Genomic DNA, 24,560 nt, shown 5'->3' with positions numbered 1-24,560 from the left:
GCCAAGAATTAATATTTGCTAAGTGAAGGCATTTAATATCAAATCTAAAAGAAACTGGCTTTGTTGAAGAGTATTCTTTTTAAATGGACAGTTAAGATGTTTTTAATTTTGAGAAATAAAGTGTTCTGTATTAAAGTATTACACTATGTATGCAACAAGCATAGCTGCATGTGTTCTTCATGATTATAATATCATTTACAGATAATATGAAAGTTAAAGTGGAAAATCCATGCCTGCTCTTCCCTTCATAATGACTGTCATCCATGTGTTTCCCCCATTCTTCCCTGTGTAGTTACGTTTTGGAGGCATAATCGTGACATAGTTGGATAGAACGTCTCCTGCTTTCCTTTAACTTAGCACATCATGTTCTTACTTGTCACCTGTTAGCTTGTTGCTTTTCACAACTTGTAATCATTGCCTCTTGTTCAGTGAGTAGCTGGATCACAGTTTATGTTACTATTCCCCTCTGCGGCATAAAGGCTAAGTTCTTCTTAAGATATGTTATTCTGGAATGAACTGCTTGGCATAGGTAACTTTCTCCATGTTTTGGATTATTTTTCTTAAGGTATATTACAAGATACAATATTGTCTTGGTCAAAGGGTTTCAGTATTTGTCTCTTTGTACTTTTGCCAATACATTTTTTATAGAAGTTGTACTGTTGTATACTGTCTTCTCAGCATTGGATGAGTAGTTTTACTCCATCCCTACCAATATTAGATAGTACTATTAAGATTTTTTTCTCCTCCCCAAAATGTTTTTTTTTTTTTTTTGGCCATGCCTCATGGCTTGAAATCTTATTTCTCCAACCAGAGGGCAAACCTGTACTCTCAGCATTGAATGTTCAGAGTCCTAACCACTGGACTGCCAGGGAATTCCGCCCAAAAGTGCATTTTAAATTTCACTTTTTGATCATTATCAGGGCCGACCATTTTTCACGTGTATTTGTTGTTCAGTTGCTAAGTGGTGTCTAACTCTTTGTGACCCCATGGACTGCAGCACGCCAGGCCTCCCTGTCCTTCACCGTCTCCCGGAGTTCACCCAGGTTCATGTCCATTGAATTGGTGATGCCATCCAGCCATCTCATCCTCTGCCACCCACTTCTCCTTTTGGCTTCAGTCTTTCCCAGCATCAGGATCTTTTCCAGGGAGTCGGCTGTTCGTGTCAGGTGGCCAAAGTATTGGGAGCTTCAGCTCCAGTTGTCCTGCATTTTACAAATAAGATTAGTGAGGGCAGGAGAAGGGGATGACAGAGGATGAGATGGTTGGATGGCATCATTGACTCAATCGGCATGAGTTTGAGCAAACTGTGGGAGATAGTGAAGGACAGGGTAGCCTGGCATGCTGCAGTCTGTGGGGTCACAGAGTCAGACACGACTGACTGACTAAACAACGAAACCCCCTGGCTAGAAGAGGCAGATGGGGGACTTCAAACTTTATTCATTGTATTTTTACAGTATCCTTTAATATATAGCAAATTACATTTATGTTCTGTTATTCTTTTGATCCAGGTGCTAGGCCTGTGGGGTTAGTTCACAGCTCTTCTTACTCACGTTTGATATATAAGGAAACACTTGACACTTGGCTCGTATTTGTAAGGGAGAGAACCTTTGATTGAAGGCTGCGTGTCAAGTAAGATGAACATTTTTCACTACCGTACCAAGATGAGCAAGTTAAACTTGGGTCCAAAAGGGACAGCGAACTGGGGAAACGTTTTAACCTCTATAGATAACCCGGTCTGCACGCTAACAGGCATACGTGGATTAGACAGAACAAGGAGGGAGACACTTAAGAAATTTGAAAGATGCCTCTCTACAGCCTTGAGGCCAGGGTGGAAGAAGCCAGCACTCATGCCCCACACAAGACCCTCCCACAGTCCGTCAGGCTCCTGCATCAGATTCAGTAGGGATTTGTGTGTCCTTTTGAGACATTTAGAATTATAATTTGTTGAACTGTTAGTCACCATGGGGTCTGTTCTTTGTCTTGTTTTTTTTTAAATCATCATAGAAAGAAAAAGATAACAAGTGGAAAAGAGGGAGCGAACCAGCTCCAGAGAAAAAAATGGAACCTGTTGTTTTTGAGAAAGTGAAAATGGTAAGTGGGGGCAGTATGTGTGCTGTGTGGATGGCTTAGGGTTTGTTGACGTGTGGAGGGGAGGGCAGTGGAGGAGAGGGGAGGGGTGGGGAGGAGTGGGGAGGGGGCGGGCTAGTTGCGAGCACGCGGCACCATTGCACCTGGGACTAAAGGGGGTCACATTCAGATTAGACCACCCACTGCCATTTCTGCTGCTTTCCCATCGCCTTGCTGCTGCCTGATCTGCTCTGTCACACCGCCTCTGAGGTCCAGATGGGAGCTTGGGAACGGCACCTGTCCCGTCTGAGCAAGAGGCACGTTTCATGGCAGAAGGCCAAGGCTCTGTGACACCTTCTGAGCAGATGCTACGTTAGTCCTTCTCTCCTTAGGCCTTCTGTACCTTGTTTTCCTGTTGCTGTTAAGAACAGTCCAGAAGCCAGGCCACAGTAATTCATTTTAAACCATCCCTTCTTGTATTCTCAAAGTAGGCACCTTTCTTTTCCCACTGGACTCCTGATGGCCGTGGTAGTAGATACTCTAAGATGGGGCTTCCCGGGTGGCGCTAGTGGTAAAGAACCTTCGTGCCATTGCAGGAGGTGTAAGAGACATGGGTTCGATCCCTGGGTCACGACTCTTAACATGTTTGGAATCTTGGGAAAGAAGACTTTTTACTGTTTTCCTTCGAGAGTCTTTTAGCATCATTCTGAATCGTATTGTCTGCAGAACACAGTCCCTTTTGGTATTAAAGGTTTTCTAATCACTGGGAGAAGTGTTGGCCATTACCTTTTGTACCATCAGACACCTGCCTTTATTCTTTGCTTTTCCTGGGACCAAAAACCACTGCTTCTGTTGAATACCCTGGTCTGTGGTTGTCTTGGTTTCGGAAAGATCTGTCTCTTTAGAAAGCCAGACAAGTGCAGATGACAGCTTTGTTTTTCACTTTAGGTTTGATTTCTGCACTATGCCTTCTGATTTGGTTTTTTTTCACACAACAGTTCCTAAGTTCTGTTCCTTTGGTAACTCTCTTTGAATAACAACATCCATGCCACAAGAATTCCTGTGGCTTTATGGTTGGAGAGGGGAACAGAGGCTTCAAAAACACCTGCTTATTTCTTTCTGTAACGTATTTTAACCCTAGCCACAGAAAAAAGAAGATCCACAGCTACCTCGGAAAACCTCCCCGAAATCCAAAGCTCCTGTGGTGGATCTCTTGGGCCTTGGTAAGAGCCAGACTTTTCCACTCCTCTAATCTCACCAATGTTGATGAATTCTCTGTGATCCTGGGGAGATAGGTAGAGATGGGGTTGTTCGGTTGGTGGCTTCATCACTAAGGTTGTTCCCGCCTGTTCTTCCTGGTGTTTTTCATCTGAGCAGTTGTTCTAAAAAGTGCTGATATTCTTTAGGGAGACAGTACAGTAATAGAGAAGTGGTCAAGTCCAGAGTCCCAGCTCTGCCACTCCTTGGGGGGCTTGCTCAGCCTCTCAACATTACTTTCCTCCTGTAGTGAGGATGATGAGTCTACATCAGAGATGTTGTGGGAAGGACTAAATGAGATAAATAAGCTCTTAGCTCCTTGCCCCACACACTGAGCATTCAGTAAGTGTTTGCAAGCTTCACTAGACCAGCACCTGTGAGCCCTGCCCCAGCCCGCTCGTTCTCCAGGTGCATCCTGTTTCTGAGACGGCCCCTTACCTTGTGGTCATTTTCCTCCAGACTTTTGAAACCCTGAGCTAGTGGTTCTGCCCCTTTCAGAAACAGAGCCTATTCTTATTTTTCATAGTACTGATGGCTGTACTTTGTCTCAGTCCATTCCTGCTGAGTGGACTGAGTATTGGCTACTTCAGCTTCTCATGTCTGTCCTTTTCATTTCTCTCTGAGAATAAATCCTACACAGCTTTGCCCCTCAAATAGCCAGAAGGGAGCCAGCCCTTGCAATGGTGCTAATGTAGCCTTCAAGCCCAAGTTCCTCCTGTCCTCTGCTGAGCTACAGGCTTTTCCAGTGTGTTCTCGGGAATCTTGTGAGATGCCTCATCCAAGCTGTATGGTTCCAGAGCCTAGATTTCAGGCTCTGTGATTGGAGCATGTGGGCCTTCTCTGTTTTGTGTCTGGAAGAGAAGAAAGGAATGGGCTTAATAAGCAGGGCTACATTTTAACTTTGGCCTCTCTTTCCAGATGCTCCTGTATCCTGCTCCATTGCAAATGGTAAGACCAGTAATACCCTAGAGAAGGATTTAGATCTTCTGGCCTCCGTTTCATCTCCCTCTTCTTCGGTTTCCAGAAAGGTGAGTCTTGTGGGTGACTCAGGAGGAAAGAGCATTCTGTAAAGGGTGCTTTTGATAACTTAATCCTGGAGTCAAGTCATGCGTTCTTGGTGAAATTTGACTTTGGTTTTCTTGATTCTTCCCTTAACCCTGTCATCTCTGTTACAGCCTATTCATTCCATTTTGTCTCTTGCTCAAAAAGAGTGGGCCCTTTATGTGAACTTCTGTTGAAGATTGTCAGATTGTAAAGGCTAATCCTATAAGTCAGCTCCTCAGCCTGAGTTATTGCCAGAGAGTTTGTAAACAGGAAAGGCTTGAGACCGTCAGTGACTCCCATTTGTGGAATCCCTGCTGTGTACACCAGGCGCAGTGCTAGGTGATTTTGTGTATCATTTTGTGTATTTCCCTTAGGATTTAAAATATTCACCACAATCCTGCAAAATGGGTCTTCTAGATGAGGAAAGAGTTCAGAAAAGTCACATGACTAGCCTCTCATTACACAACCAGTAAACAGTGGTACTGGGATCTTAGTTCTCTCTGGCTGCATCATTTGTAGGTCATTTTAATTTGTTAGTTCTTCACCAAATCACATTTTTTTGCTAAAGAGCCAAGAATTGTACCAGAGCGTAACTATCAGGTGTTTCCTGATGTTTGTATGGCACAAGTGTCAGGAGGCTACTAACTCGAGCCACGTTTTCTCATGGCAAATGGTAGAAACAGTAGAGAGATGAGGGAGGTCCTTACAGAGAACCCCAGGAGGACCATTCCAATTCCTCCCTGCCGTTTGTCCTAAGGTTGTAGGTTCCATGCCAACCCCAGGGAGTGCTGGCTCAGTTCCGGAAAACCTGAACCTGTTTCCAGAGCCAGGGAGCAAATCAGAAGAAACAAGCAAGAAGCAGCTGTCTAAAGACTCCATCCTGTCGCTGTATGGATCCCAGACGCCTCAGATGCCCACCCAAGGTAGAGTTCACAGGGGTCATGGCTGTGTGCCAGGTGGAAACGGGAGGCCTTCCATGCAGGAATTATTTGTTGTGCCAGGGGCAGTTGCTCTGGGAGCCCTGACATCATATTCCAAACAAGCCTAAGCATGACATTTCTTGTGAAACCACTGAGTATCAGGAGATAGATATTAATGTAACTCAGAGCCATGCTTCTGTGGGGTCTGGCCCCTGTGAAGCCTGACTCGGGGTCTGGATCTGGACCCTAAAGGGGGAGTGCCTGGCTCTGCAGCCCACTGGAAGCCAGAGCAAGTCTTGTAGAGAACCTGTCTGCGGAATTCTAGCTGGCAGGAGCAGCCAGTGAGCATTTGTATTGACCTCGTGTGCATTCCTCCTTCACAAATCTGTATGTCTGTTCTCTTGGCAGCAATGTTCATGGCTCCTGCTCAGATGGCGTACCCCACTGCCTACCCCAGCTTCCCTGGGGTTACACCTCCTAACAGCCTAATGGGGAGCATGATGCCCCCACCTGTAGGCATGGTAGCTCAGCCAGGAGCTTCTGGGATGGTTGCCCCAATGGCCATGCCTGCAGGCTATATGGGAGGCATGCAGGCCTCCATGATGGGTGTGCCAAACGGAATGATGACCACCCAGCAGGCCAGCTACATGGCAGGCATGGCAGCTATGCCCCAGACTATGTATGGGGTTCAGCCAGCTCAGCAGCTGCAGTGGAACCTAACTCAGGTAAGCTGCTCCATTTCACTCAGGACAAGAGTTCTGAGCCTCCCTCAAGGCTGTCTCACTTAGTGTTTGCCCCTTATCCTTTGAATCCTTATAATGTAAATGAGATCTCGCCAGAGACATTCTTGGGTTTGCTTCATTTATTTATTTATTTTAACAGAAGGTCTGTCTAACCTCAGACTTTCTGAGGTATTTTGGGTTCCTGTAGAATAAGGGTAAATTGCCTGATTCTAAAACTCTCCACACATTCATCAAAACAAAACAACCTGTCCAGATAAACAAGAGATGCCAATAAAAGCACCCATAAGCAATGACTATTGGATCTAATAGAGCACCACAAACCTCAAATTACACGGTTATAACACTGAAATCCAGGGCTTCCCTGGTGGCTCAATGGTCAAGAATTCGCCTGCCAAGGCAAGAGACACAGGTTCAATCCCTGGTCCAGGAAGATCCCACATCCCGAGGAGCAGCTGAGCCCATGTGCCACAACTGTTGAGCCTGAGCTCTGAAGCCCAGGAACCGCAACCACTGAGCCCAAGTGCCACAAGTACCGAGGCCTGTGCACTCTAGAGTCTGTGCTCTGCAGCAAGAGAAGCCACAGCAGTGGGAAGCCTGCACGCTGCAGCCAGAGAGTAGCACCTGCTCACAACTAGAGCAAAGCCCCCACAGCACCGAAGACCCAGCACAGCCAAAAATAAATAAGTTTTTAAAAACACCAAAATCAAGCAGAGCCAGCACCACAGAGAGACCGTGTGAAAAGAGGAGAAGGAGTAGGGGGCTAGAGGTGACAGCATAGATAAAACACTCCCAAGAAAGAGAAAGCCCTGCCCTGATTAAGTGTTCTGAGACCTGGTGCAGTATAACTCTGGTTACTTGGAGAATCAAAAGCAAAGGACTCGAAATAGATAGGACCATATGGGGTAGCTTTGGCAAAGCATTGTTTCTAGGAGAGATGAGGATGACTTAGAATGAGGGGGTGCTCTTTGGAGACCTTGTGGTGAAGAAGTAAAAATTGAGAACGACAAAACCAGATCTACTATCCTCCTCCCCACCAAATAGTCATTTCACTTTACTAACGGAAGAGGGCGCTCTTGAACTAAAAAATTCAGTAAGTCTCCCCAGATCCTTTCACCTGTGTGTGTTATTGCTGATTCAGGAAAATAAGGTACTACAAAGAATCCGCCTGCCAGATGCAGGCAAGAGATGCAAGAGATGAGGGGTTTATCCCTGGGTGGAGAAGATCCCCTGGAGGAGGAAATGGCAACCTACTCCAGTATTCTTGCCTGGAAAATTCTATGGACAGGGAAGTCTGAGGGGCTGCAGTTCATGGGGTCACAAAGAGCCAGACACGATTGAACACGCATACACACACAAAATGAAGTATCAAGTGACATTTATGTAAAACTATTATGAGAAGAAACTAAAAAAATGAAATCTAAACATTTTGAGGAATGAAAATTCTTTCTCCAAAACCAGTCACGAAGTGGAAGAAAACTGTTACACAATCCTGAATTAAATGTCCTCTAACAAACACTTGCAGGCAAGACAAAACAGCTTGAATCAAAAAGTGAAAAACTTAGAAGCAAAATGGGCAAATAACTGAAAGTTGTGAAATGAAAGTTTTCTAAACTCAGGAAACAAATTGAGAAACAACACAATTATCTTAAAAATAGACTGAATTACAAGTTAGTCAGAGGAGAATAGATTCAACTGGAAGTATATTTGGCATAGAGGAAAGGCATGAAATAGCTCAGAGAAAGGAAACTAAATATAGAGAGCACTAAAAAGAAAGAAGGAAAGGAAGAACTTAGGCAAAGAAGATCTAACATAAATATGCTTGTTTGGCGACCCCCAAAGGTGGCACTAATGCTAAAGAGCCTGCCTGCCATGCAGGTTCTCTTATGCCTGGGAAGGTCCCCTGGAGGAGGGCACGGCAGCCCACTCCAGTGTTCTTGCCTGGAGAATCCCATGGACAGAGGAGCGTGGAGGACTACAGTCCATAGAGTCACAGTCGGACACGACTGAAGAGACTGAGCACCCACACAAAGAAGAAAGATAAAATAGTGGAGCAGGATTAATATGTTTAAAACTTAATATAAGAACGTTTCCTAGAAACAAAGGACTTGAATAACATGTTGAAAGAAACTACTGTGTGTATCTGGAAGAACTGACTCAGAATGGTCACCTCGATCATATCCCAGTAAACTTTTAGGCTTTGTATGGTAAGAAAAAAAATCCATGAGTCCATTTTTTTTTTTTTTTTTAAATGGGTGTGGGATAGAGGGAGAGAAAGCCTTCTTTGCAGAAGAATGACAACTAATAATTATAGAAAGAACAGGGTATTCACATATTTGCAAAGAAATACTCTTCAGATTACTTATTAATTACAATGAAAGAACATATGATGGATACAATCTTAGATAAGTGATCAAACGAAAATTATCAATAGTGGGGCACATTAGTATTATGCATTTCTTGGTATCTTATACTAAGAAGGATATAATATCACTTACATAGAATTTTGGGGGTCTTCCCTGGTGGTCCAGTGGTTAAAATTTCACTTTCCAATGCAAGGGGTGTGGGTTTGATCTCTAGTCGGGGAAGCTAAGATTCCACATGCCTCACAGCCAAAAAACCAAAACATAAAACAGAAGCAGTATTGTAACAAATTCAATAGACTTTAAAAGTAGTCCACATCAAAAAATATATATATTAGAATTTTTGCCAAAAATATTTAACTTGGATTCAATCATAAGAAAACATGAGATAAATCTAAATTAAAGGATTTTCTCTAAAATAACTGGCCTGGACTCTTCAAATGGTGTTAGGAAAAAATGGCGGGGAAACTCCTCTAGGTTAAAGGAGGCTAAAGAGGTGAAAAATGAAGTGTATATTAGAATATAGTATTAATGTGAAGTATCTTGAACATGATCATTGTATTGTGATACTAGGAAAGTCTTCTTTCATATGAGACCTAAGAGTCCGACTTTGTGCGACCCCATGGACTGTAGCCCGCCAGGCTCCTCTGTCCATGGGATTTCCTAGGCAAGGATACTGGAGTGGGTTGCCATTTCTTTGTCCAGGGGATCTTCGTCTCCTGCATTGACAGGCCGGTTTTTTACCACTAGCACCACCTGGGAAGCTTCTTATGAGATGCCTCCTGACTTATTAAGAGGTGAAACGTCACAGTATCTGCAACTTTCAGTGTCTATCAAAAAATTTTTAAAGCTGATACATATGTATATATCAACGATAAAGCAAAAATGTTACCAATTGTTGAATTTAAGGAAAGATGTATGGGTCTCATTATCCTAATCTTTCAACCTTTCTGTAAACTTGAAATTTTCTTTAAAAGTTGGTGGAAGAAAAAAAAGTTAGCCTTTCTCTTAAAGGAAAAGATCTTATACAGAAAATGTACCAGACTTGGGGAATTTAAGGCATTTTTCTTTGATAAATAGTTTCGTCTGTTCACTGCCAGGAGCCAGTCTTTTAATCAGATTCCTAAAGGGGCTTCAACCCCACCCAGGCCTGATGCCACCAACCCTTTTCTCCCAGCAACTTTCTTTCTCATACAGTGAAGACATGTTGGTCTTTTTTTTTTTTTTTGCCTGCCTTTGTTCTTTCTGAAAAGTCCAGTTTCCTTTTCTTTGTCTTCTTTCTACTCGAGCATGCACAGCACTTTCCCTGACACTCTGGATAATGACTTTGCTGGAGAAAAGACAGGAGTGCTGGCTGGCTGGGGGCTTCTCTTTATACTCTCAGGGTTGGCTCCAGCCAGTTCACAATAGGCTCCTTCTTTTCAGAATCAGAGTGGAAAGGAAATAGAATAACCTCCTGTGCCGCTTTTATGTCAGCTCACTCCAGGATTCCCCCTTCCCCTCCCTGAGCATTAGTCTCAGACAGCATCTCCCTTCTGCAGAGGCCTCCATCGCTGTGGTCTGGTGTCCCCAGAATGATCGTTCAGGGCAGTTCTGTTCACGACAGAGCTCCCCTTTGTCTCACTCTCCTCTCCCCACAGGCGGAAGGACTTCTTCCCGCCCTTTGCTCTAATTGGCCCCGTGCCCACAGCCTGTCTGAAAGCGTCCTCTCTCCTTTTCAGATGACCCAGCAGATGGCCGGGATGAACTTCTGTGGCACCAACGGCATGCTGAGCTATGGACAGTCCATGAACGGCGGGAACGGACAGGCAGCAAATCAGACGCTCAGCCCTCAGATGTGGAAATAGGAACAGCGCACCTGGATGACTACCACTCTCCCCGCCAACCTCTCTCCTTGTGTTTCCTCTTTCCCCATCCCCCTCTCCTACTTCTCTCTGGTTTAGAAGTCGCTCAATCCGGGTCACTTAGGACTTGGCATCCTGCCTAGCCCAACCACATCCCAAACCTGCAGACCTCTCTGTGGCTTTCTGTCATACCTGTCCCCCAGCTGTCCTGATTCCCTCCCCAGCCTCAGCCGGGTTATCTCCTGGCAGCCGCACCTTAGGAACTGTTGCCAGAAGGCACTTAGACTGCAGGGTAGATGTGCACACCCTTGAGCACCTTTCCCACAAGGTGAAACTTCCTGTCACACTCAGAAAGGTCTGTAGGGGTTGTGTTTTAGGCAAAGAGGGGAGAGTTTAGAGATCCTTCTGTATGTGTTGATAAATTATTGGGTTGACCAAAAGAACCTTTTGGCCAACCCAGTATTTCCATAGGTTTAAATTTGGGGGATGAGAAAGGAGGCATCATGCTCCCCTGATTTATGGAAATTAAGGAAGTACTGAAATCGAATTAAATGCTCCTGGAGTCTTAGAGCAGTTTGCCCCCAGCCCTGGGGCGAGGATGAGCAAAATATGACTCTACTTCACGCTGAATTGTTTCCTGGATCTGAGACTTCAGGAGTTGCTGCTTCGGTCAGCCTTTCTTAGCACCAAAGACTCTTCAAAGGTCCCACACAAAGACACACACCCTGTTCCCTGACTTCATCTGGTAGGATCTGGCTTTGTGGCTGGAGGACCAGCTCCTCCAGTGGGAATGCAGAGTTAACGTGTGTACTGCTTGTGTGTGTGTGTGTGGATTCCACCTCCGACTCTTTCCCCGTCTGCGCTGGGTATTTTTGTTTTTGTTTTTTAGTTTTAGGTTTACAACAGAGAGGAGTTAATTTATCAACAGCCTAAAACTGTTGCCAGTTTTTCTTTAGTTAAAAAATTTACAATCTCATCGGTAGCTCCCTTCCTCCTTTCCCCTCTCCGACCTGCCAGTTGCTGTTTCGTATTGGTGTGCCCAGGCTGCCCTGCGCCCCCATCTGTCCAGGTGTATGAGGCAGGGCGCCTGGGCAGCCTTCCTCTCAGTCATCGTTCACCCCACTTGAAAATTAAAACAAGAAGACGTTGCTTACAAGATTTCATCTGTGGGAACCACAGCTCCTGGTTGCCTTTCTCCTGTGTATGTGTAAATTCCTTAATAAACATTGCAGGGAAGCAGCGCTCACTCGCTCTTGCTGTGTGTCACTCGTGGAGGAGGGTGAGTTCCGCCCCGGTTTTCTGCTTTCCAGGGGCAATTCCCTCACTTTCTGTATTGTAAAACATGATTACATTTAGAACGGATAAACAAGGTCCTACTATAGCATAGGAAACTAGAGCCAGTCTCCTGGGATAAACCAGGATGGAAAAGAATATTTAGAAAAAAATGTAAATATATATATGTGTGTGTGTGTGTGTGTGTATAACTGAGTCACTTTTCTGTACAGTAGAGATTGGCACAACATTGTAAATCAACTGTATTTTAATTAAAAAAAAAAAACAACAGCATAGGGAGCATACCCAAGGGGCAGGTCAAGACTCAGGCAGTCAGAAAGGTGGCCTTTTTCCAGTAGCATTTAGAGTTGTGAGGGAGTGGACTCTGGATGTCCGTACCGGCTGGAGTCCCGGACCATCGGAACTCATCAGAACCAGAAGTACCCCCCACAATAGAAAAACTGAGACCCCTCCCCCTTCCCGTCCTTCGAGTACACCTTTTGAATACTTCAGGGTGTGAGAGGATAGCACAATGGCTCCGAAAGCTCTGAGCCAAGCTGCCAGTGTTCATATCCCTTCTTGCTCTGTGACCTGGCTACTAAAGCCCTGTGTATCAGTGTAAAGCTGATACTAAACCCCTGTGTATCAGTGTAAAATGGGGCTTGTGTAAAATGAAGCAATTCCCGTGGTACATTCAGCACACAGGGTATTTGCCCTCAAATATTAGCAAATACTACATGCCAGGCCTATTTCAATTCATTCAACAAGTGTTTAAAGAAAGCTTTCAATGTGCCCAGCACTATCTTAGGCTCTGGAATTAAACAGTGAATCAAAACTCTCATAGGATAGTGTGGTAGGGGAGATGGACAATAAACAAGTAAATGAATGATTTCAGGTGGTATTAATACAAGGTAAGGCAAGATTAGGGGAGAGGGTGGGTGTGGGACCATTTGGGTGGAGCAGTCAGAAGGAGGTTACATTTCAACTGAGACCTGAATAAGGAGTCAGTTGTGTGGAGATCTGTAAAAAGAAAGCAAAGGTGGACGTCTGCATTGAAAATGGTTTGGTGGAGGTATTGGTTTGAGAATCATCAGGGTGTGTAAAGCCACAAGACAAGGTGAAGTCATCTAAGGAGAAAGCATGAAGAGGAGAGGACTGAGCCTTAAGGTCCATCAGCTTTTAGAATTTGAAGAGATAAGGAAAAACATTTTGAAGAGAAAAAAATGAATCATAGTCCCTGCTCTTAAGATGCTCACAGAATCACGGGGCAACAGACTTCGAATCTCTTAGACATGCTTTATGGGAGCTAGGAAGGTTGGGGAAACCTTCCTAAGGACAGAGCACTTGAGCTGAGTCCTGGGGGCAAGTTAGGAGTTAACCAGCGAGTGGTATGGAGGTGGGGAGAACAGCCCAGGCAGATTGTACCATGTGATCAGAGAGAGAGACCTGCAAGAGCACAGAACACTCCAAGAGGCACAGGCAGTTCTGTGTTTCTAAGGTCTGATACTAGTCAAGGTGTGGTGAGAGGAGGGACCTAGCTGGGGTTGGACCAGATCACGGGGGGCTTCCTACAGCCCAGGAGTGAGTTTAGCCTGAACTGTGGTAAACAGTGGAGTGACACGGTCAGGTGTGAGATTCAGGCAGCTCACCCTTGCCTTGCTGACAACGTGTTTGAGAAACAAGACCAGATCTAGGGAACCAGAGAAGGGCAAGAGCTGAACAAGGGCCAAGTTACTAGGGGGTGGGATAAAGGAAGCCGCTCAGAAGAGTATCTCATGAGGCACATGAGATGCTAACAGGTGCAGCACAGAAACGCTACAATGAGCTTGGGAAAGCGCATGTCACATCAGCGCTTGTACTTCTAGAATGTAAATATCCAAGTAGAAATGGCTCTGGAAATTTCCGTGGTAAAGACTTTAAAAAATATATATATATTTTAAAGCAGTTTTAGGTTCACAATGAAATTGATCAGAAGGTATAGAGTTATCTCTGTCCCTCACCTAGCCTCTTCCACTTTTGACACTCTGCACCAGAGGAGTACATTTGTTACAATGAACCATAGCAATAGATCATGATCATCCAAAATCCATAATTTACATTAAGGTTCATTTTGGTGTTGTGTAATCTATGGGTTTTAGCAAAGGTACAATGACATGTAGTCATTATAGTATCATACAGAATAGTTTCACATCTTGAAAACCCTCTGTGCTCTGCCTCTCTATCCCTTGCTCCCCTGTAACTCCTGGAAGCCACTGATTTTTTTTCCCCCACTGTCTCCATAGTTTGGGCTTTTCCAGAATGTCATATACCTAGAGTCATACAGTTTGTGGCCTTTTTCAGATTGACTGCTTTCACTTAGTAATATGCACTTTTGTCTTTTCATGGCTTAATATCTCCTTTCTTTTTAGTGCTGGATATTTCAGTGTCTGAATGTACCATAATTTATTTTAATCTATTCATTTACTGAAGGACATCTTGATTGCTTCCAAGTTTCAGCAATTATAAATAAAGTTGCTATAAACATCTGTGTGCAGGTTTCTGTGTAGACATAATTTCTAATTCCTTTGAGTAATTACCAAGGAACATGGTTATTGAATCATATGATAAGTGTGTATTTAGTTTTGTAAGAAAGTGTCAAGTGTCTTCCAAAGTGGCTGAACCATTTGCATTCCTACCAGAGATGAGTGAGTTCCTATTGCTCTACATCCTTGCCAGCATTTGGTGTTATCAGTGTTTTGGGATTTAGGCCATTCTAATAGGATGTTAAGAAGAGGTGGCAAAAATACACAGAAGAACTGTAAAAAAAGATCTTCACGACCAAGATAATCACGATGGTATGATCACTCACCTAGAGCCAGACATCTTGGAATGTGAAGTCAATTGGGCCTTAGAAAGCATCACTACAAACAAAGCTAGTGGAGGTGACGGAATTCTAGTTGAGCTATTTCAAATCCTGAAAGATGATGCTGTGAAAGTGCTGCACTCAATATGCCAGCAAATTTGGAAAACTTAGCAGTGGCCACAGGACTGGAAAAGGTCAGTTTTCATTCCAATCCCAAAGAAAGGCAATGCCAAAGAATGCTCAAACTACCGCACAATTGCACTCATCTCACATGTAGTAAAGTCATGCTCGAAATTCTCCAAGCTAGGCTTCAGCAATATGTGAACTATGAACTTCCAGATGTTCAAGCTGGTTTTAGAAAAGGCAGAGGAACCAGAGATCAAATTGCCAACATCCGCTGGATCATGGAAAAAGCAAGAGAGTTCCAGAAAAACATCTATTTCTGCTTTATTGACTATGCCAAAGCCTTTGACTGTGTGGATCACAATAAACTGTGGAAAATTCCGAAAGAGATGGGAATACCAGACCACCTGACCTGCCTTTTGAGAAACCTGTATGCAGGTCAGGAAGCAACAGTTAGAACTGGACATGGAACAACAGACTGGTTCCAAATAGGAAAAGGAGTACGTCAAGGCTGTATACTGTCACCCTGCTTATTTAACTTATATGCAGAGTACATCATGAGAAACGCTGGGCTGGAAGAAACACAAGCTGGAATCAAGACTGCCGGGAGAAATATCAATAACCTCAGATATGTAGATGACACCACCCTTATGGCAGAAAGTGAAGAGGAACTAAAAAGCCTCTTGATGAAAGAGGAGAGTGAAAAAGTTGGCTTAAAGCTCAACATTCAGAAAACAAAGATCATGGCATCCGGTCCCATCACTTCATGGGAAATAGATGGGGAAACAGTGTCAGACTTTATTTTTGGGGGCTCCAAAATCACTGCAGATGGTAACTGCGGCCATGAAATTAAAAGACGCTTACTCCTTGGAAGGAAAGTTATGACCAACCTAGATAGCATATTCAAAAGCAGAGACATTACTTTGCCAACAAAGGTCCATCTAGTCAAGGCTATGGTTTTTCCTGTGGTCATGTATGGATGTGAGAGTTGGACTGTGAAGAAGGCTGAGCACCGAAGAATTGATGCTTTTGTACTGTGGTGTTGGAGAAGACTCTTGAAAGTCCCTTGGACTGCAAGGAGACCCAACCAGTCCATTCTGAAGGAGATCAGCCCTGGGATTTCTTTGGAAGGAATGATGCTGAAGCTGAAACTCCAGTACTTTGGCCACCTCATGCAAAGAGTTGACTCATTGGAAAAGACTCTGATGCTGGGAGGGATTGGGGGCAGGAGGAGAAGGGGACGACAGAGGATGAGATGGCTGGATGGCATCACTGACTCGATGGACTTGAGTTTGAGTGAACTCGGGGAGTTGGTGATGGACAGGGAGGCCTGGCATGCTGCGATTCATGGGGTCACAAAGAGTCGGACACGACTGAGCAACTGAACTGAACTGAACTGAATAGGTGTGTAGTGGGATCTCAGTGCTGTTTTAATTTATAGTTACCTAATACATAATGTTGAATATCTTTTCATATGTTTGTTTGCCATCTGTATACCTTGATTAGATTAAAATTAATAACTTTATCAAAAGATTTAATTAAGAGAGAAGATAAGTTTATCTCAGAGTAAGGGAAAATATCTTTATTTATTTATTTCTGGGTGTGTCGGGTCTTCGTTGCTGTGAACAGGCTTTCTGTAGTTGCAGTGAGTGTGGGCTTCTCATCGCAGTGGGTTTCGTTGCAGAGCACAGGCTCTAGAGCATGCCAGCTTTGGCTCAGTAGTTGTGGTGCATGGGCTTAATTGCCCCAAGGCATGTGGAATCCGCCCAGACCAGGGATAGAACCCATGTTTCCTGCATTGGTAGGTGGATTCTTAACCACTGGACCACTAGGGAAGTCCCCTTGGATATATTATAAATAGATAAAGCTAAACATTATATTAGGGTATTCCCAGGTGGCTCAGTGGTAAAGAATCCACCTGCCAATGCAGGAGACACAGGAGACATGGATTCAATCCCTGGGTCTGTAAGATCCCCTGGAGGAGGAAATGGCAACCCACTCCAGCATTCTTGCCTGGAAAATTCCATGGACGGAGGAGCCTGGGGGGCTATAGTCCATGGTGTCTCAAAGAGTCAGACACGACTTAGCGACTAAACACATAAGCATGCATACAAACCTTATATTGGCCAATCCTAAAAGCTAGGAGGACAGAAATTCCTTTGTATAATGTAGAGAAAAGATTCCAAAACTCAAGGAATTCTGGGACGAATTTACCAAATATGTCATTCCTTTTCCCAACCTGATAAAACACTGAAGGCATTCCCTTTACCCAATGGTGAGACATACTTTGTTATAGAAGTACTAGAATCATGAAAACATGACTTAGTAGGTGTTCTCTATAGGCCAAGAATACTAGTGAAGTGTACTTCCGATTTTCAGTGGACTTGAGCATTTCCAATAATAGCCTTTAACAGTGGCCCACCTGCAATTTATGATAATCAGAATGGATACCAAGATTTTTGGAGATGATTAATTAATTGAAGCTAGGGACCTGGACAAATGGCAGCTCACTAAAGCCCCACTTGATCTGGATAGCCAAATTTTCTCAGGGTTTGGAGACAGATGTCAATAAGATAGATATATAGTCTTATATTCTGTTGCTAGACCTGAGTTCACAGCCTATTGAATAATGGAGAGACAGGTATTCTTGAGGATGGAACTTGTAAAAGCCCTATTAATGTGTAATGTTTATCTTCTGGCTTTCCCCCAAGGGACGCACTACCATTTTATCTGGGTAAATACAGTAGGGAAACCACAAATCTTGGGCAGCAGTTAGACATTAACTGTTAGCTCTCGCTACATCCTACTTAGAGTATTTTTGTCCATGTGTCAGAGTGGAAGCATGTGGTGATCAGGTAATGATGGAGTTTTGACCTAAGTCAGCCTCACCATAGGCCAAGTGGAACCTTAAACCCCTCCTGTAGCAGTTCCCCCCAAGTTTCTGAGTGTCCAGTTGGAAAAAGATGTCCTTAGCAATGGATAGATTTCTTACATTGACTTGCTGACCTGCGAAGTAAGGACTGTTGAGGAAACAGTGGAGGAAGAGGAAGCCCCTGGAACTCTTCCCTACTGAAATAACAAACCAATAACAGAATTACATCTCTGGGGGAAATTTAGGAGACCACAGGTCCATTTAACTTGAAGTCTAGCTGGTGCAAAAGATGGATGGGTCTGGGAGAATGACAGTAAATTATGGTAAACTGCTCTGGGTTAATACCTCCAAACTGGGCTATCCTCATTATAGGTGCTATTCTGGAAGGCATCTCCTTTTTGAATTTAATCAGGATAATGCTTGTGGTGTGACATAGGTCTATTAACATTATACTTTGGGAGAAGTAATTTATCCTGATAAACAAAAATATCAGAAACAATCTGCTTCCACGTGATAGAACAGCAGTGTGAGTTTACTACCCAATCTGAGGAATGTGCCGTCTCTTAGATCTATGCAGTAATTCAGTGTGTAGAGGCTTTGGCTGTCTCTCCACAGGAGATTGTATTTTCCAAAGATGGCCTCACTGGCATACACCCCATCCCACATGCTCGTCTTATAATCGTGACATTGGCCTTCCACTGAAGAGGTCTATTTTCTCTTCCTTTGAACATGAATAGATCTTTATAACTGCCTTAACCAACAGAATATGGCAGATACTGCCTCACTTCTCAGGCTAAGGTTATACAAGGGCTGTGTGGCTTCTTCTTGGTTCTCTCTCTCTCTCTCAGGACTCTTGCCCTTCATACCAAGCCAATATATTTTTAAGAAAGCTCAGGCCACATGGAGAAGTCACGTATGGGTTTCTGGTCAACGGCTCTGGCCAGGCCTAAGTGGAGTCACTCAGTCATGTCCGACTCTTTGCAACCCCATGGACTGTAGCCTACCAGGCTCCTCCCTCCATGGGATTCTCCAGGCAAGAGTACTGGAGTGGGTTGCCATTTCCTTCTCCAGGGGATCTTCCCAACCCAGGGATCGAACCCAGGTCTCCCGCATTCCAGGCAGATGCTTTAACCTCTGAGCCATGTAACAATAAATAACCTTCAGATGATTCCAGTTCTTTGCCTTTGCATCTTCCAGTTAGGCTCCCAACATCATGGTGCAAAGACACGCTGTCTGCTCTGTGCCCTGTCTGAATTTCTGACTTACAGAAACTGTGAGAAACAATAAAATATTTTTGTTGTTTTAAGCAGGAACTAATAGGCAATCTGTCATATAAACCAATCTGTAAGGAATCCTGCCATATCAATGAATTATTTGAGGCATGTTGGGCTGATCCTTTTAAAGGAAGGAACAAGTTGTTTTCTGTCCTCTGTATTAAAAAAAGAAGTGCTGCACCAGATGAGTCCCTTTGGATTTGTGAAGCACATACACCATTGTCAGATGTATTGACCCAACCGATTTTGGGAGTGATATGAAAAGCTGCCTATTTCAAGTAGAGCCCAGAACGACAGATGTTTCTCTTATTCAGGCTATAGGCACTTCTTCCCTCAGCTCTTGCAATTCGGTAGATCAGTAGTAGATCAGGATACTGTATGGACCCTCTTACAAGCCCTAAGTAAAGAACCAATAATGGGACTTCCATGGTGGTCCAGTGGCTAAGATTCTGCACTCCCAAAGCAGGGGCCTGGGTTCTATCCCTGGTCAGGCAACTAAGAGTTCACATGCTGCAACTAAAGATACTGCATGCCATAACGAAGACCCGGTGCAGCCACAGAAATAAATATTTGAAATAAAAAAGAATCACCAAGGAGGCAATTATGGTTTTCGAAACTAAGCTCTCTTCAGCAAGCAACTCTTCCTACTTGGCCTTGGTGTGGATTGAATGCCAGATCAGGAGATCCCAGGTGCCATGGGCTTTCCTGGTGGCTCAGATGGTAAAGAATCTGCCTGCAATGTGGGAGCCCTGGGTTCGATCCCTGGGTTGGGAAGATCTCATGGGGGAAGGCATGGCAACCCACTCCAGTATTCTTGCCTGGAGAATCCCCATGGACAGAGGAGCCTGGCAGGCTACAGTCCGTGGGGCCTCAAAGAGTTGGACACAACTCAGCAATTAAGCACACACAGCACATGGGACCAGAGCTGCCCGTAACTGAACCGAGTAATGGTCTGCCTGCATATCCTTGGAGAACCTTCAATGTCAGTATCTTTAGATCTTTTTCTCTTTGGCCGGGTGGAGTCACTGGAGAAGTTTTTCAAATTTGCTGCCCAGGGAGTATAGACCTGGGTAGAAGCATTCTGGAAAGAAGACTGGGAGTCTCAAGTTTAGTGTGTAAATGTTCACATATCCTTGCCCTGTTCCCTGTATTCCCAGCATAGTGCCCATCCCTCAACTCTGCCTGCTCTTCTTCAGTTCAGAGACCCCTCTGTTTTATCTTTTCCTTAAAGGACTCCTCCAGTCTCCTGCAGAGATGGTCAAAGGACAGTCACCTGACTGGAGTAGTGTAGAGACACTGAGAATCCGCTTCTAACAGATTTACAACCAGTGTTCTTCAGCTAGCATTGCCTGAACTCCCCATTTTCAGAGGGACCCCTAGGCAACCAGTTTGTTTGCTTTTGGAGGTTCTGGGATGTAAATTAGGTTGCTTCTTGGCTTTCCTGCTGCTCACTAAGGATTCAGCCTTTTCAGGACTCATAAGGCTGTCAGCACTCATCCATTCGTTCTTCAGTTGCCAGAATTTTGTTTTTCTCTTCTCTATTCAATGTATCTGGAGAAGGCAATGGCACCCCACTCCAGTACTCTTGCCTGGAAAATCCCATGGACAGAGGAGCCTGGTAGGCTTCAGTCCATAGGGTCGCTAAGAGTCGGACACAACTGAGTGACTTCACTTTCACTTTTCACTTTCATGCATTGGAGAAGGAAATGGCAACCCACTCCAGTGTTCTTGCCTGGAGAATCCCAGGGACAGGTGAGCCTCATGGGCTGCCGTCTCTGGGGTCGCACAGAGTCGGACACGACTGAAGCGACTTAGCAGCAGCAGCAGCATTCAATGTATCCTTGGGTTTATGCCTTTGGTTTTGAGTCCTTTTTTCTGCAGCTATGATGGGATTTTTGTGAGGGAGTGGAGCTAAATACATGTGTTCCATCTGCTCCCTTTAACTAGAACTTAAGACCATATGACAAGGACTAAGAAGGCAGAAAGGACAGGGGATGAGACCCTTCTTTTGGAAAGGGGTGTAGTTCTCCCAGGGAAGAGAGTCATGGACTGACAGCCTCAAGGAAAAGAACACCTGTAGGATGAGGGTTGTGACTACAGTCCCTGTGAAGTTCAAAGTGCCAAGTACTTTCTTTTTAAGAGACGTCAAGTTAATTACGATCGTGATTCTGAGAATTTCCTGACTCTACTATAAAAATTATCATAAAACTGTTCAGTCTGGTTTATGAATCCTGTGAGGGTTTAAGGAAAGCAGGAAGAAGATGGCTTTATTCTGTCCCACTATCTCCCAGAATGGAGAAAGGGCATTAACTTTGAGTACCCACCCTCCTAGCGAAAGCAATAGATCCTGGAAGATTGTTCCAGAGAGGACAAGAGAAGAAAGAGGATCATCTATTTACTCTCATGTGTTAGTGAAGGTTGTTCCTTTGAGGAGAAAGAACTCCAGCAAAATCCTGAATTATTTAAGTGGAGTGACAAGTTCATTTATAAACCAAATAAATTCATTGGAAGCAGAAGCTCAATGCTGGGGTGACTGTGATGCTGAAAGACAATTTTTATTTTTAATTTTTTAATGTGGTTGATTTAAAATGTGTTGATTTCTTCTCCATAGCAAATTAACTCAGTAATACAGATTATACATTCTTTTTGATATTCTTTTCCATTATGGTTTATCCCAAAACATTGAATATTGTTCCCTGTGTTATACAGTAGTACCATGCTGTCTGTCCATTCAATATGTTATAGTTTGCATCTCCTAACCCCAAACTCCCTGTCTGTCCCTCCCCCCTCGCCCATATGTGAAAGTACACAAATTGTAAATGTGCTTGTATTTATTTTTCATGTGTATTAGGAATAGAATTGGTATGTTAAATATAGAATATAGGATTTTATTGCTTTGGATGAGGGTAATGTGCACTGGAAAGGCACTCACTTTACAGGGACCGCATGGAAATACCCTGGTGGTCCAGGTATTGAGACTCTGCTCTTCCACTGCAGGAGGTGAAGATTAGGTCCCTGGTCCAGGAACTAAGATCCCACATGCCACACAGTGTGGCCAAAACAAAAACAAAAAATACAAAGACCGTATGACTTGTAGGATCATTGTTCATGCCTTCAGTGACTGTCTGATTTGGGTTCTCTCAGAAACATACTCTGACAAAGGATTGGGCCCAAGTAGTTTATTTGGGAAATACCAATAGGAAATGGGAGAAGAAGGTGGAAAGAAAGGTAGCCAGTAAAAGGTACATTATTAAGCTAGTTACCTCTGTAGGAGTGTTGTGTGCTTAGTCACTCAGTTGTGTCTGACTCTTTGAGACCCCATGGACTGCAGCCTGCCAGGCACCTCCGTCCATGGGGATGGATTCTCCAGGCAGGAACACTGGGTTGCCATGCCCTCCTCCAGGGGATCTTCCCAACTGAGGGATCGAACCCAGGTCTCCCGCATTGCAGGTGGATTCTTAACCATCTGAGCTCCCAGGGAAGCCCCCTCTGTAGGATACTGGAGTTTAATCTCACTGAAACTCTGGGAAACTGCATAATAACCTCAGAATCATGCCATCTAGTGGTGAGCAGTCTGGGTACTGTCAAACCAACTGATGAGAATCATTGGTCGAAGGCTGCTGGTGGGGGTGCTTACATGTCTGCTCAGTCGTGTCCAACTCTTTTCAACCCCATGGACTATAACCTGCCAGGCTCCTCTGTCCATGGGGCTTCTCCAGGCAAGAAGTGGGTTGCTGTACCCTCCTCCAGGGGATCTTACCAACCTGGAGACTGAATCCACACCTCCTGTGTCTCCTGGATTGCGGGCAGATTCTTTACCCACTGAGCCACCTGGGAAGCCTGGTGGTGGGGGTAGTTGGAGGGTAATCAGTGTTAATTCCCTGCCCAGCTGCAGAGATGCAAATACAGGCAGCTGGCATCGCTGAAGCACACTGGAAAGTCTAAAAGGTATGCATACGACACAAACAGCATCAGCTCCTTACCATTGTAAGTGCTTGGAAGCGCTGATAGTATAGATACTTATGAGTGCTAGCATAGATTCCTCCTGCATTTTTTCCATCATTCTTCTGCTGGAACTTGACAATTACTTGTGATGGAAAATACTTAGAAAGTTAAATAATTATAAATTGAAATTGGGCCTCACTCTGTCATAATGTTAATTTCTTTTTGACCCTATCAGAAATCAGTGGTGAAAATGGTAATTCTAAAGAATAAGGCCAAACATTGTAATAGAAATGTGAATAGCAATGGTGATTTGAATAAAATTTACAGATGGAAAAGATTAGTTTTCATTCTAATCCTAAAGAAGGGCAATACCAAAGAATGTTCAAACTATCATACAATTGTACTCATTTCACATGCTAGTAAGGTTATGCTCAAAGTCCTTCAAGCTAGGCTTCAGTGGTACATGAACCAAGGACTTCCAGATGTACAAGTTGGGTTAGAAAGGCAGAGGAACCAGAGATCAAATTCCAAACATTCCTCAGATCACAGAAAAACCAAAGGAATTCCAGAAAAACACCTACTTCTGCTTCACTGACTATGCTAAAGCCTTTGCCTGTGTAGAGCACAACAAACTGGAAAATTCTGAAAGAAATGAGAATACCAGAGCACCTTACCTGCCTCCTGAGAAATCTGTATGCAGGTCAAGAAGCAGCAGTTAGAACAGGATATGGAAAAACGGACTAGTCCAAAATCGGGAAAGGAGTAGTCAAGGCTGTATATTGTCACCCTGCTTATTTAACTTCTATGCAGAGTACATCATGCAAAATGCCAGACTAGATGAATCACAAGCTGGAATCAAGATTTCTGGGAGAAATATCAATAACCTCAGATATGCAAATAATACCACCAAAATTAATGCGGATGGTGACTGCAGCTACGAAATTAAAAGATGCTTGCTCCTTCGAAGAATAGCTATGACAAACCTAGACAGTGTATTAAAAAGCAGAGACATCACTTTGCTGACAAAGGTCCACATAGTCAAAGCTATGGTTTTTCCAGAAGTCATGTACTGATGGGCTTCCCCAATAGCTCAGTTGGTAAAGAATCCGCCTGCAATGCAGGAGACCCTGGTTCAATTCCTGGGTCGGGAAGATCCCCTGGAGAAGGGATAGGCTACCCACTCCAGTATTCTTGGGCTTCCCTTGTGGATCCCCTGGAGAAAGGATAGGCTACCCACTCCAGTATTCTTGGGCTTCCCTTGTGGCTCAGCTGGTAAAGAATCCACTTGCAATGCGGGAGACCTGGGTTTGATCCCTGGGTTGGAAGATTCCCCTGAAGAAGGCAAAGGTAACCCATTCCAGTATTCCGACCTGGAGAATTCCATGACTGTATAGTGCATGGGGTTGCAAAGAGTCTGACATGACTGAGCATCTTTCATTTTTGCTTTCATGTAAGGGTGTGAGAGTTGGGCCATAAAGAAGGCTGAGCACTGAAGAATTGATGCTTTTGAACTGTGGTGCTGGAGAAGAGTCTTGAGACTCCCTTGGACTGCAAGGAGATCAAACTAGTGAATCCTAGAGGAAGCCAACCCTGAATATTCAGTGGAAGGACTTTTGCTGAAGCTGAAACTCCAATACTTTGGCCACCTGATGTGAACAGCCAACTCATTGGAAAAGACCCTGATGCTGGGAAAGATAGAAGGCAGGAGGAGAAGGGGGTGACAGAAGATGAGATGATTGGATAACATCACTGACTCTATGGACATGAGTTTGAGCAAACTCCAGGACATGGTGAAGAACAGGGAAGCCTGGACTGCTGCTGTCCATGGGGTTTCAAAGAGTCGGACACAACTGAGCGACTGAACAACAAGCCATCCAATTTTGGTATTTAATTCCCTAAATGGCTAACTAGTTGTCTTCACAACACTTAATGAATAATCATCATCAGTTTGCTAATTTGAAATTCCACTTTTATAATATATTAAATGGGTTTTAGTT

The 24,560-nt window shown here is 44.1% G+C and overlaps 1 protein-coding gene across 1 annotated transcript in view; it reads left to right on the top strand.

Moving 5' to 3' along the window:
* The window catches only part of SMAP2 (small ArfGAP2), a 47,424-nt gene extending 35,948 nt beyond the window's left edge, over window positions 1-11,476 (top strand). Inside the window, exons 5-10 of the mRNA XM_070786771.1 lie at window positions 2,005-2,091; window positions 3,209-3,290; window positions 4,243-4,352; window positions 5,126-5,291; window positions 5,697-6,013; window positions 10,113-11,476. Coding sequence (XP_070642872.1) covers window positions 2,005-2,091; window positions 3,209-3,290; window positions 4,243-4,352; window positions 5,126-5,291; window positions 5,697-6,013; window positions 10,113-10,238 — 888 coding nt within the window. The 3' untranslated portion in view covers window positions 10,239-11,476. The remainder of the gene's footprint in view (window positions 1-2,004; window positions 2,092-3,208; window positions 3,291-4,242; window positions 4,353-5,125; window positions 5,292-5,696; window positions 6,014-10,112) is intronic.
* Window positions 11,477-24,560: the final 13,084 nt, after the last annotated feature.

This window comes from Bos indicus, chromosome 3 (genome assembly GCF_029378745.1).
Source record: "Bos indicus isolate NIAB-ARS_2022 breed Sahiwal x Tharparkar chromosome 3, NIAB-ARS_B.indTharparkar_mat_pri_1.0, whole genome shotgun sequence".
Classification (NCBI taxonomy): domain Eukaryota; kingdom Metazoa; phylum Chordata; class Mammalia; order Artiodactyla; family Bovidae; genus Bos; species Bos indicus.
Note: the sequence above shows the minus strand (reverse complement) of the source record. Positions and strands in the feature narration are given on the sequence as shown.